Source organism: Hippopotamus amphibius, chromosome 16 (assembly GCF_030028045.1).
Source record: "Hippopotamus amphibius kiboko isolate mHipAmp2 chromosome 16, mHipAmp2.hap2, whole genome shotgun sequence".
Lineage (NCBI taxonomy): Eukaryota > Metazoa > Chordata > Mammalia > Artiodactyla > Hippopotamidae > Hippopotamus > Hippopotamus amphibius.
The window spans coordinates 34,903,469-34,916,479 of NC_080201.1; the positions used below are offsets into that span (position 1 = coordinate 34,903,469).

General features: G+C 43.6%; 1 protein-coding gene across 5 annotated transcripts in view; it reads right to left on the bottom strand.

Moving 5' to 3' along the window:
- The window catches only part of TENT4B (terminal nucleotidyltransferase 4B), a 69,908-nt gene extending 57,107 nt beyond the window's left edge, over positions 1 to 12,801 (bottom strand). For 3 of the 5 annotated variants that reach the window (XM_057712865.1, XM_057712866.1, XM_057712862.1), the window contains exon 1: positions 10,987 to 11,768. In XM_057712865.1, coding sequence (XP_057568848.1) covers positions 10,987 to 11,627 — 641 coding nt within the window. In that variant the 5' untranslated portion in view covers positions 11,628 to 11,768. Of the gene's footprint in view, positions 1 to 10,986; positions 11,769 to 12,263 lie in introns of those variants that run through there. The other 2 variants (XM_057712864.1, XM_057712867.1) reach the window with 2 other exon arrangements.
- Positions 12,802 to 13,011: the final 210 nt, after the last annotated feature.

Genomic DNA, 13,011 nt, shown 5'->3' on the forward strand with positions numbered 1-13,011 from the left:
ATTTGAGCATCTCCGTACTTTGGTATTCACGGGGGCTCCTGGAACCAATCCCCTATGGATACCCAGGGACCACTGTATATCGAACCTATCCCTTTAGGACTTCTCATATGAAACCAATACCATCAATTTTTCCTTTCCAAGCCTCCACAACCTAACCAATCTTTCAAAACATTAGCAAAAATCTCCACTCTTACTCATTAGTCAAAAACAACCGCTCCACCTTATCCAATTTATCCAATCAGACCATAATTGCTTAGAAGACAGAGAATGTTTTACTGTCTTTACTTCCCACAAAAAGCCTAGCACAGTGGCTTGCATACAGCAGTTGATTATCCAACCAAAAAAATGTGTGGATCATTCTGGTCTGTTTGGAGATGAGGCACAAAATCAACAAGTAATACAGAACCAAAAGCAGAGGACATGTTTACAAAATCTATAGGTCATAAAGAAAGGATGAACATATTGTGATAGATCCATATAATAAAATGTTCTTCGGTATTACAAAGTAACCAACAACTATATTATATACAATACGGCTGAATCTCCAAAACATCATGCTAAGAGAAAGAAGTCAGACACAAAAGACTACAGAGCATATATAATTCCATTTAATTGAAATCCTAAAAAAGGCAAAAGTGGTTGCTTAGGGGAAGTGATGGGATAAAGGGTCTGACTGTAACAAGGCATGAGGGTACTTTCTGAGTGATGGAAATGTTTTACATCTTCTTCCTACATTTTGATTGCTGTGGTCACACGACCATATATATTTCCAAAAGTCACCTATCTGTACAATTTAAAGGGGTGAATTTATTATATGTAAGTTATATCCTAATAAAAACCATAAATAATCATAAAATTAGAATTAAAAATTACATGTACTTCTAATAGGACAGAACAAGGGCTCTTATAAATTAGTAAGACAAACATCTCCAACAGAAAGAAAGGCAAGGGAAATAAGAAACTGAAAAGAAAAATAGCCAATTAATGTAAAGGCATGTGCAAATTAAATCTGTAAAACAGTATTTTTACCTATAAAGCTGGCAAAAAAAACTGTTTTCTTTTGTACTGGTATTTGTTTTTATTTGTAATATGTAGCAATGATGAAGGTTTAGGGAAAATTCGGACTCTTGCACACTGTTACTGCAGGGGAAACTGATCCAATCTTTGCACAGGGAAATTTGGCAAGAGCCTTAAAACATACAAACATTCTCCAATCTAAAACTTTATCATCAAGAAATAACCACGTGGCAAGACAATTTATAGAGAAAGGACAGTCTTTAATAAATGGTGCTGGGACATCCTGATATCCACACGCAAAAGAATGAAGTTGGACCTCTACCTCACACTACATACAAAAATTAATTCAAAATGGATCAAAGACCTAAATATAAGAGCTAAAACTGTAAAACTCTTAAAAGGCAAAATAGGGGTCAATTTTCGTGATCTTGGCAATGGTTTCTTAGATATGACACCTAAAATACAAGCAACAGAGAAAAATAATAGATGAATTGGAATTTATAAAATAGAAAAAACAAACAAAACTTTGTGCTTCAAAGGATAATATCAAGATAACATAGGGACTTCCCTGGTGGTCCACTGGTAAAGAATCCATCCCGCAATGCAGGGGACACAGGTTCAATCCCTGATCGGGGAACTAAGATCCCACATGCCTCAGGGCAACTAAGACCTCAGGCCACAACTACTAAGCCCACGCACCTCAACTAGAGAAGCCCACGTGCTGCAAACTACAGAGCCCACCTGCTGCAGAGAAGAGCCTGCATGCCTCAACTAAGGCCTGATGCAGCCGAAAATTTAAAAAAAAAAAAAAAAAAGATAATATAAAGACAATCCACAGAATGGGAGAAAATATCTGCAAATCATCTATCTGATAAGGGTCTATAATCTAAAATATATAAAGAACTCTTACAAAAAAACAATAAAAAGACAATCCACTAAAAAAAATGAGCAAGCAACATTTCTCCAAAGAAGATATACATGCAGCCTACAAGCAAATGAAAAGATGCTCAACACCCTTAGTCAGTAGGGAAACACAATCAAAACTACAATGAGATACCACTTCACAATAGGATGGCTATAATAAAAAAGACAGATAATGAAAAGTATTGACAAGAACATGGAGAAACTAGAAACTCCAGACATTGCTGATGGGAATGAAAAATATTATAGCCATTTCATACGACCCAGCAATTTCACTCCTCAGTATTTACCCAAGAAAAATGAACACACATATCCACAAAAAAACTCTACATGAATGTTCACCAGTCATAATGGCCAAAAAGTGGCAACAGTCCAAATGTCCATCAACTAATAAATGGATAAACAAAATGTGGAATATTCATACACTGGAATATTTAGGCATAAAAAGGAATGAAGTACTGATACATGCTACAAAATAAATGAACTCTGAAAACATGCTAAGTGAAAGAAGCCAGACACAAAAGGCCACATATTATATGATTCTATTCTTATGAAATGTCCAGAATCATAAATCCACAGAGAGAGAAAGTCTGCATGAGGCTTCCAGGATCTGAAGGGGATAGTGGAGAGTGATAATGGGTACAGGGTTTCTTTCTGTGGTGATGAAAACGTTCTGGAATTAGATCGCTGTGATGGTTGCACAATCTTGTAATATTCTAAAACCACTGACCTGTACACTTTAAAAGGGTGAATATGATAATATACTAACTTTATCTCAGTAAAAATAAGTACAAAAATAAAAGAAATAATCCTCTCCGGGGCAAAGGCTCAGCTAGAAACACGTCTTTTATTAAAAACAAAAGATTGGAAACTAAATGTTCAACTGGGGAATGGTGAAATAAATTAGGGTGCATTCAATCAATGGAATACTATGTCCACACACAGTAGGTACACAGAGTCATACTAAAGGTAATGTGGTATTTTAAAATGCTGCAGAAATGTATTTCAGGGACTTCCCTCATGGCCCAGTGGTTAAGAGTCTGCTTGCCAATGCAGGGGACACAGGTTCAAGCCCTGGTCCCAGAAGATCCTACATGCCGCAGAGCAACTGAGTCACTGTGCCACAACCACTGAAGCCTGCACACCTACAGCCCATGTTCCACAAGAGAAGCCATGACAATGAGAAGCCTGCGCACCACAATGAAGAGTAGCTCGTGCTCTCTGCAACTAGAGAAAGCCCGTATGCAGCAACAAAGAGCCAACGCAGCCATTAAATAAATAAACAAATTTATATTTAAAAAAAGAAATTATTTCATATGCAAGATGCTTGTCATATTAACACATTTTTTTAAGTCAAAAAAGTATGCCCACAATAGTCTGATGCCCTTCTCCCAAAGCAGAAAACAATCTTCAAGGTAAAAATCAGTTCTAACTTCTGGCCTCCAGATTTTGAGAGAATAAATTTCTGTTATCTAAAAAATTTTTTTCTTTAAATTGAAATAAAATTTTAGTATACCCATAGTGGAGTCCATATTGATAGACAGAAAAAAGGAAATATATGTATACATACATTTAAAAGTCTAAAAATATCTATACCAAAATATGCTAACAGTAGTTATGTCCTGGTAGTAGTATCATGGGGGCTATTTTTTGTTCCTTTGGTTTAGCTGTATTTTCTAACTTTTTTGACAATTAGCATGTATTTGTAGCATATAGAATATATGCTAATTTTATTTATTTATTTATTTATTTATTTATTTATTTATTTATTATTTATTTTAAAGCTCTTTATTGGAATATATTTGCTTTACACTCTTGTACCAGCTTTTGAGCTACACCAAAATGAATCAGCTGTATTTATACATATATCCCCATTTCCCCTCCCTCCCGCGACTCCCCCTTCCACCCCGTCCTGGCCCTCTAAGGCATCTCCCATCAAGTTGATCTCTTTTTGTTACACAGCAACTTCCCACTAGCTATCTATTTTACAGTTGGTAGTGTAAATATGTCTATGCTACTATGCTAATTTTAAAAACGAGTAGTCCGAGTATTAACATCTTAAAGAAGAAAACAAAGGGTTAATAACTAAATTTAAGAATAGAGACATCCAATTTAAAATCTCATCACAGACCTAACACTTTATTAAATCCAGATTACCAGAAGATAACTTTTAAAACTCCACAACCATTGGGACTTCCCTGGTGGCACAGTGGTTAAGAATCCGCCTGCCAATGCAGGGGACACGGGTTCGGATCCGGGAAGATCCCACATTCCTTGGAGCAACTAAGCCCATGTGCCACAACTACTGAGCCCGTGTGCCGCAGCTACTGAAGCCCATGTGCCTAGAGCCTGTGCTCCGCAACAAGAGAAGCCACTACAATTAGGAGCCCATGAACCACAATGAAGAGTAGCCCCCACTCACCGCAACTAGAGAAAGCCCATGCACAGCAACGATGACCCGACACGGCCAATAACTTCATTAATTAATTTTAAAAAGTACATTTCTAAAAAAAAAAAAAAACTCTACAACCACAATCCTAATGCATCCTTACTCTTGCTTTGGCAGAAATTTTCAATACAATAAATTTACAATTTATAATACAAATTTGACAGTGCTAGAAGTTATACTATTTTGAGAAAATCAAAACAGTGACTACAAGGGGCTGGTAAGGGAAAAATAAGAGACCAGGTCCCAATTCTCAGTCCAGAAAATGGTTCCAATGAAACACAGTTTATTCTACCATAGATATGAAGATAAAATATTTATTCCACACAGTATGAAGGTATTTTTCAGATATAAAAATACTGTTAAAACAAAACAAAAACCTTACTACCACCACCAACAAAAAAGCCAGCACTAAATACAGGGCTTACTCCCCAAAATATAGTCAAGCCAACAGAAAATAAAGTTTACTCATAACATATGAAAGGAAGGACTCTAAATTTTGAAATCAGCTCTGAAGTTGCCCTATTATGTTTTTAGAAAATGAAAATAAAGCTCAACTTCATTCGAGTTTCTAAGAAAAAGCAACATGTAAAGGACTACAAAGTAACTCAAAGTAACTCAAAGATAAGAGAGTTAAAGTAATATTGCTAAGAATAAAATCAAAGCAAATTGAAAAGTAAGGCCCTTTTAAGTCAATTTTACTTAGAGATTAATTGAGGACATTCTCAATACTGTTAAGAAGTTTTTAAAATAAAAATTAAAGTTAAAATTAGGTGGAGTTATTTATGAGAAGGTTAAAGTGATAAAAGCATAATGAACTATCACTACTCATATGAGAACAGCTAAAATAAAAAACAGTGATAATACCAAATGCTGGTGAGGATGCAAAGAAACCAGATCTCACATAGGTTGCTGGTAGGAATGTAATCTGATATAGCGGCTCCAGAAGAGAGTTTAGGGGTTTCTTTTAAAACTAAATATGTGCTTACCAAATTACCCAGCACTTTGGGGAATTTATCCCCCCAAAATGAAAACTTACATTCACATCAAAACGTGTACTACATGAATGTTTATAGTAGCTTTATTTGCAATAGCCAAAAACTGCACAGAACTAAACACACACACACAACACAAATGAGTGCATATAAGACTGGTGAAATCTGAATAAGGATATGGATTATAACAACGTCAATTTCCTGGTTTTTATATTAAACTACAGTTATGTAAGATGTTCTTACTGCACAGAAACTAGGTGAAGGGAACATGGGATCTTTCTGTACTATTTTTTGCAACTTTCTGTGAATCTATATTTCAAAATAAAAAGTTTAAAAAACATTATATGGGGCTATGCATGAGAAGGTTAATATAACAAACACAAAAGGTTTAACATAGCATATGGAACGTGGTAAAAAGGCTCCATGAGCACTTTTATTTTATAGAGCAATTTTAATAAAGCAACTAATTTGAAATCACAGGCTTCTGCATACTATTCAAACTATTTCAGCAGAAAGCATGACTTGAGCTACAATTCCAGAGTTCAGTTACCAGATACTACATGAAATCTCTTATGCATATGGCAAGATTTTTTTCACACTCTGAAACTGTTCAAGTGATTAAGGAGCCAGTGCATAACAAAAAACAGCTCCACATTCAGTTTTTTCCCAAAATCCTTAACTCAAATTTCCACATGACCCAGAAGTCTCTAATACTATCAAGTAACTTAAAGGATGGAAATAAATTAGCACCTGCTGTTTGGGTTCAAATTAATGAAAAGTCTAGCTCAAGGGCATCCTCAACTTCAATAAACATTCTCTTAGAAAAAAAACAATTCTGTGTCATGTTAAAAATGGTAAAAATGAATTTAAAGTCTTTGTGGTGTTCTGTAGCAGCCGAGTTCCTGACAAATATTCAGAGGGTTAGAAAGAACACTCTACTGGCCATCCTCTGAATACCTGAAGCAGGCTGAGCTGTCCAGCCAGCTTTGTAGGAAAGAGTCAAAATAGGAGTCTCAGACCAGCTGCTGGGAACTGGACACTGATTCTTCAAATGAGCATCCTCTTTGGCCTACAGCCCCTTTAAGACTACTCCATACCTATGTGTGTATAAATCATTAATACATACAGTCTCCAGTGCAGTGGGTGTGATCCTGAAATAGTTTCCTCCACTAAATTTTACTCTAAAGGAAAAAAAGAAAGCTGCATAAAATCATACAACACCTTGCTTTTCTACTTTGCATAGAAAAGTGGCTTAAATTTTTCTCAGCTTCAGCAGGTATAAGAATACCTAACCACAACTATCTGACCAGTCCTATATCAGCAAGGGAGCCCATGAATTTTCTTCTGATGGACCCTTCTGGACTCCTAACACTAAGATTTACTAGTAGGGGTTTCATGGAAGAAGCTGTGATATAAGGCCATCTATCACACCAGGACCAGAACTGCTGTAACACACACTCCCATCCTCCTCCCTATCTTAGACTTCTCTAGTACCCCTTTCCCATGCTTCCTTTCCAGAAAAAAAATAAACCTTCTCTGTGACCCCAGGACAGAGTCCAACAAGCTCTAGTCATTGTTTCCTTTTGCCTTTCAACACCTAAAAACTTAACGGATGTTGAAGAAAATTCCACATGCTAAAATGCCAATGATTTGGACAGTGTTCATTGTCACAGATTTTAGATAGAAGATGAGTTATGGTATGGAAGCAGCTTAGTTGAACGCAGTATACCAGATTTGAAAGTCTCATTAGCGTAGTTATCTACACTAACTATACATTGTTAGTGTAGAATCTACACTGCAGAAAATGTAATGTCTTCTTGAAAGCACATTTAAGCAACAAAATGTAAAATTCAACAACTTGACGGTCCTAGTTCACTGAAGAATTACTGTGGGCTACAATTGCAAATGCACAGAAATTAGAGCAAACCCTTGGAATAAGGCCTCTAAATTCTTTCATGTTATCTGCCTGATCGCTTTGGAGCCCAGCACTGACACCAATTCCACTGATCATATTGTATAGAAATAGTCAGAGGCCATAAGGCCAGTGCCGAAGAATGGTGTCAACATCTTGAACTTACTGTGATACAGTGTACAACATACATAAGGAAGGCCACCGCCCCACTACAGTAAAGATGACTATATCTCAGCCCCAAAACTCCACCTCCCTGCTAGACAGTTCTATCTAAACATCACCATACCTTTTGCTCCAAACTAACCGTCATAACCTTTATTTTCAACAATAACACTAACATTTCCCCAGTCACTCAAATTCAAAGTTGTCATTAAATCCATGAAGGGAGTCAGAATCTTTTCCATTCTTACCTTGTAGTATCTCTCACATTCATTCGTTCCCATCCCCATCCCCATCATCCCAGTTCAAAAAAGTATTCCTTAAACCCAAGTTTCCCAGCAAGGACTTCTTGATGTCCCACAGTCAAATTCATACTCTAAAACGTTATTTTGAGCAAGTCATCCAAGCCTTGAAAAAAATATCTACAGATCTGGTAGTGCAGCCAACACAAGCCTATCTTCATGAGCTTGGACAAGCACCAAGCACCTTCCACAAGAAGTTTCTGGACACCTGGGTTCAGGACCAAGGACTCTGAATCTCCAAAAGTTTCCCATGTCTGCTACTTTTTGTCTTCTCTTCCTTCTCCATAATGATCAACAATTAAACCTTTGAAAAGAAAAGGACTTAAAGCTCATTTTCATGGACAATCAGAAGGAGCAGGTGGACTTCTTCCTACACAAAAGCCAGCATTGACAGGGAATGAATCCCAAGAAACAGAATAAGTGAAAGCAACTTTATAAAGAAAAAAAAAAAAGCAAACAAACTCCCTGGATCTGGGGTATACAGAGAAGGCTGAGATGGTAAGCCCAGGTGAGTTTTAATTTTGAAAGAGGACTATGAAGACTTTGGGATGAAATCCAAACATCTTACTCTACATTTAAGAAATGTCCATCTTACCTCAATTAAAATGAAAGAAAGAAATTTCATCTTAACTAGTGACTTAGTAAGAGAAAACATATACATAAAAGGAAAATTAAACATAAGCAAGCTACATCCAGAGCATGAAACAAGTACTACAAGATTTCAGAGGAAGAACCAAAAAAATCAAGAACCTGGGCAATGAAGTCAGAATTTTGAACAGTATCTTGGAGAGTTCGGGGAATAAGTCAACCAATCTGGCCAAAACAGAGAACACAGAGAGATCAAAGATGTGAGACAGAGTGTGTATACAGCTGTCCCACAATTCCAGTCCACTGTTCATGTGCTTTTTCTTCCTCTCCCTATCTGGACAGTCATATCAGTTCAGAGGCCAGGGACCACCACAATTTGTTAACCTATTAGCTAAATGTCAGTCATCTTAAGAACTCAAAATAGCTTTACTATATTTAATTTCAGAATAGCATAACACTGAGGTGCATTCTGAATTCAGATTTTTAAAAATACCTGTATTAAAAACAGCAAAACTTTTGTGAAAGTCAAGAAATAAGGATCTGTAAATCACAAGAATTTTTAAGCACCCAGGCACTCTTACAAAAACACTCTTAGGAACCGCTTAATAAAATTAAAAAAATTTAACTGCTGACATCCGCTAAAGAAGGAGGCAAAAGAATGGAACATCTGATGAAGTGATAAGCAGTTTTAAGACAAGTTTACAATCAGTTTTTAAACAGTAATCCCTCTGGGAAATGGACATTTCTCTCCTTAATCCCTCTGAAGACAGTATAATATTTGAATCAGGAACAAGAACATCTTGCTTCTACCTAAGTTCAAATATGAGCCTTTTACAGTATCCTCAACATTAAACAGCAAGTAGAAGAGAGGAGAATTTCTAATCTATCAAAAAGAGAGGCAGCCAACATTTTGGATTTATAATGTATCGTTGCTACATACATATGCAGAAGCTTCAGTAAAACGAAACTAGGGAACTTCGAGGTTTTAGTTGATAGTGATTACTTAACTGGAGTTTGTTCCTGTGAAATGAAACTACTAGAATCTCTCAATATCAATTTGCTTGTCACTAAACCACAGGTTTATGCTTCATCTTGGAAATGCTAACAGGATGGAACCATGAGCTTTTTCTTAAAACGAGATGACCATGGAGAGCGCCCTTGAAGCTTAGCAACAGAGGACTGAACCCAAAAAGGTTCCCCTCTGGAAAGTGAGGACAGGTTTTATATGCATCCCAGTACCAGTCCTAAAAATGCTTGACTGCATTTTTCCATAAAAGGTGGGAGTTGTAATAGTAGCATATAGCAGACACCAGCCCACTTCAAGCAGATGGAACCCACCAACTCATTTTACCCAGATCTTCAAAAAGGTACACAGAACTCTCTCTGCTTGCCAAAGCAGGGCAGATCTGAATGGGTGAATCTAAGAAAAGGTTTCACAAGGGACTACTAATGGCGACTTCATTTGCCTACTGTAGCCCACAATGTAAAACAAAATATGAAAAATGAAAAGTAATTTTAAAGCTCATTCTCCATATTCAAGCTACACACACACACACACACACACACACACACACACCACAAAAGCTTTATTTTACAAAAATTTTTACAAAAGACTCTGTAATCTATTCCAGCACAGGGGCTCTTCAAGAAGGGAAATCTAGCTGGAAACAGTCTCTGCTTATGTACATAATTCACTAGGGGTCAGGTAAGATTCCATTTTGTAACAGTTGAACTTTAAACTGAAAGTCATTAGTGCTGCAACATTCACTCATTAGCATAAAGTTACCCCCTAGAATGAAAAGCAGTGGCTGTCTCTGCCAGAATGCCAACTTTACAGCGAGAAACTGGGGCCAAGGACCATGAACTCCTAGAAAGTTCTATCCGCCTGAGAAGAAGAGGTCACCATCTCCACTAGCCTAAACTTAACTGTCACCCCATTCCTCACTCCCCACTGAGCAAGGTATCGCTAATATAGGAAATTTTTAAAAATAAAAAATAAAGAGATGGGCCAAAGGGTCAACAGCAGGCAAAGCCTTTCAGGGCTGACACGATTCCTGTTTGGGATTGGGGGAGGGGGAGGAGCTTTCTGGATGTTTCTATTCTTGGCAAGGAAAGCACCTCCAGGTCCTGTACCGTCAAAAGGCACTAACACAGGAATGTTCTCAGGGAATGAATGATTTGCCTGTGCTAAGCGACTTCATTTTGGGGTGTGATGATGGGGAGCAGGGTGGGGTGGGCTACACGACTGGAGAGGGAATAGAGGGAAGGTGTGTTTGACTAGGGGGGATGGGAGGAAAGAGTGGATGGGTAAGGGGGGTCCAGGGAAGATGTGGACGGTTAAGAAGGAGGATGTGGATGACTAAGGGAGGGAAGGGAGGGTGTGGATGGCTGAGGGGATGTCCAGAGAAGGCGTGGAGCTGAGGGGGAGGGGGGGAAACGCGTGGACCGCTAACGAAGGTTGGGGAAAGGTGTGGATGGCGGAGGGATGGAGAGATGGCCATCGGCCCCCTGAGGAGCAGCAAAGAAGGCAGGCAGAGGGGGGTGGCCTCACCCAGGCTCCCCGCCAATCCCCCTCCTGTGGGCGTGTGCCCGGCTGCGCGTGTGCAAGGAAGGGCCAGGCCGCCAGGCCGCAGGGCCACCACTCACCCCACGACTCCCTGGTTGTAGTTCCTCCGCTTCCACGGGGTCCCGCTGTACACGCCCCCGCCGCCGTCCGCCCGGCCGCCCCCCGCGGCCCGCCCTCCGCTGGGCTGCAGCAGGCTGTAGTTGAGTCCGTAGGTGCTGGCCTTGTTGTCGCGCTTCCTCTTGTTGCTGCTGCCCGAGGCTGGGTCGGCGGGTTCCCCGGCGGGGACGGCGGCCGAGGGGTGCGGGGACGAGGACGCCGAGGGGGACGGGGACGCCGAGGGGCCGGCGGCAGCCCGGCGGGCCCAGGCCGCGGGCTGGTGGTGGTTGTTGTTGTTGTTGGTCGTCTCCAGGGGCAGGAAGTCCCGCTGCTCCGCCGGCTGCGCGTGGCCGCCCAGCAGGCGCTCCCCGGAACGGTACATGCCGGCCGGGACCGGGGCGGGGGCCGCGCCGCCGGGGCTGCCGGTGCTGCTGCCGCTCCCGCCGGTGGCCGTGCTGCTGCTGCCGCCGCCGCCGCCGCCGCCGCCGCTCGCGCCGCCGCTGCTGTGACAGTGGTGGTTGAAGTAGAGGTTCCTCAGTCCCTGGGTCGTCTCCCAGATCTGCATCCACAGACTGTTGGACGGTCCGAGCTGCTCTGGCTGGAACCAGGCGATCCTCGGATCCATCAAACGGCGGCGGCCGCTGCCCCCGCCCCTCCCGGCTGCCCGTAGGGCCGCCGCCGCCGCGCCTCAGGCGCACGCCCGGCCTCGGCTGCTGCTGCCGCTGCTGCCGCCGCTGCTGCTGCTGCTCGGGGCCCGCCGCGGGCGGCGCGGTTGCGCTGGGAGCCCGGCCGGCGCCGGCGGCGTCGCTCCCGCCCTCGGGGGCTCCGCGGGCCCTCCCCCCTCCCTCCGCCCCTCTGCCGAGCCCTGTCACCGGGGTCCCCGTGCAAATGGCGGCGGCAGCGGCGGCTCTGGAGAAGGGCGAGCGGCGGCGGCGGCGGCGGCGGCGGCGGCGGCGGCGGCGGCGGCGGCGGCAGCGGGACGCGCCTGCTCCGTAGCGTCTTCGCTCCTCCGCCCCCGGGGCGGGGCCTCTGCCGGCTCCGCCCCACTCGCTCCGCCCCCGCCCCGCCCCGCCCCGCCCCGCCCCGCCCCCCCGCGCTCTCCAGGCCCCTGCCGCGCCGCGCCACCACTCCAGCCTCAGAGGCCGCGGCGTGCGTCACAGAGGCCGCGGGAGGCCGCGGGAGGCCGCGGGAAGCCGCGTCCGGGGCCGCAACCGCCCGGTCCAACCGTCCCGGCGCCGGCTAGGGAGAGGGTAGCACGTACCTGGGTATCCGGCCGCCCCTGACGCGCGTGCCGCCTCTCGTCTCAGTTTCCCCGTCCCTGAGGCTGTGTGAGGCCGGACGGAGGTCGCCGCCCCCTCCGCAGGGAATGGATGATGGGAGGTGCCGCCCCGCCCACTGTCCCCTCCCCTAGTCTGCAGCGCCGGGACCCCGGGCTTCTCCGACCCCTCCCGAGATCTCCGCTCCAAGCACCGTTCTAGAGGGGGGGAAATGCGCCCCTCTCCACCCGATCGTGTGTGCTGGACCCTGCCGGGACGCAGGCTGCCGGGCCACCCCGCTGCTCCCTGCGCCCGGCCTGCCGCGCCCTGGCTGGGGTCGGGAGCCGCAGGCCTCGGCGGAGGGTCCCCCCACGCGACCCCGAGACTGGAGAAACCTGCGCCCCCCTCCGCGGCTGGGCGCGCTTCTTCGCGGAGTGAGTGAGCCGTGGCCTCGAAACCGCCGTCACACACCCCAGACCCACTTAACGCAGACTTGCACACACACACACGCGCAGACGCACCCGGGCCGGGAGACAGACGCGAGCTGCTCAGCGTGTGAAGAAACCTCACTTGCCCGAAGGTGCACCTTCTTAGTTCAGAATTAAAGAAAACCCCAGACCTTGTGAGCCTAATTTGGGGACCATGTTGTTGGCATCAGTAAAGATTTTCCACAAAGTGGTTATTTGCATATCTTCCCAATCCCTGTGGGGAAAAGACAAGGAAAAGGGAGTTTTAAGTGTTTTTAAATCATCA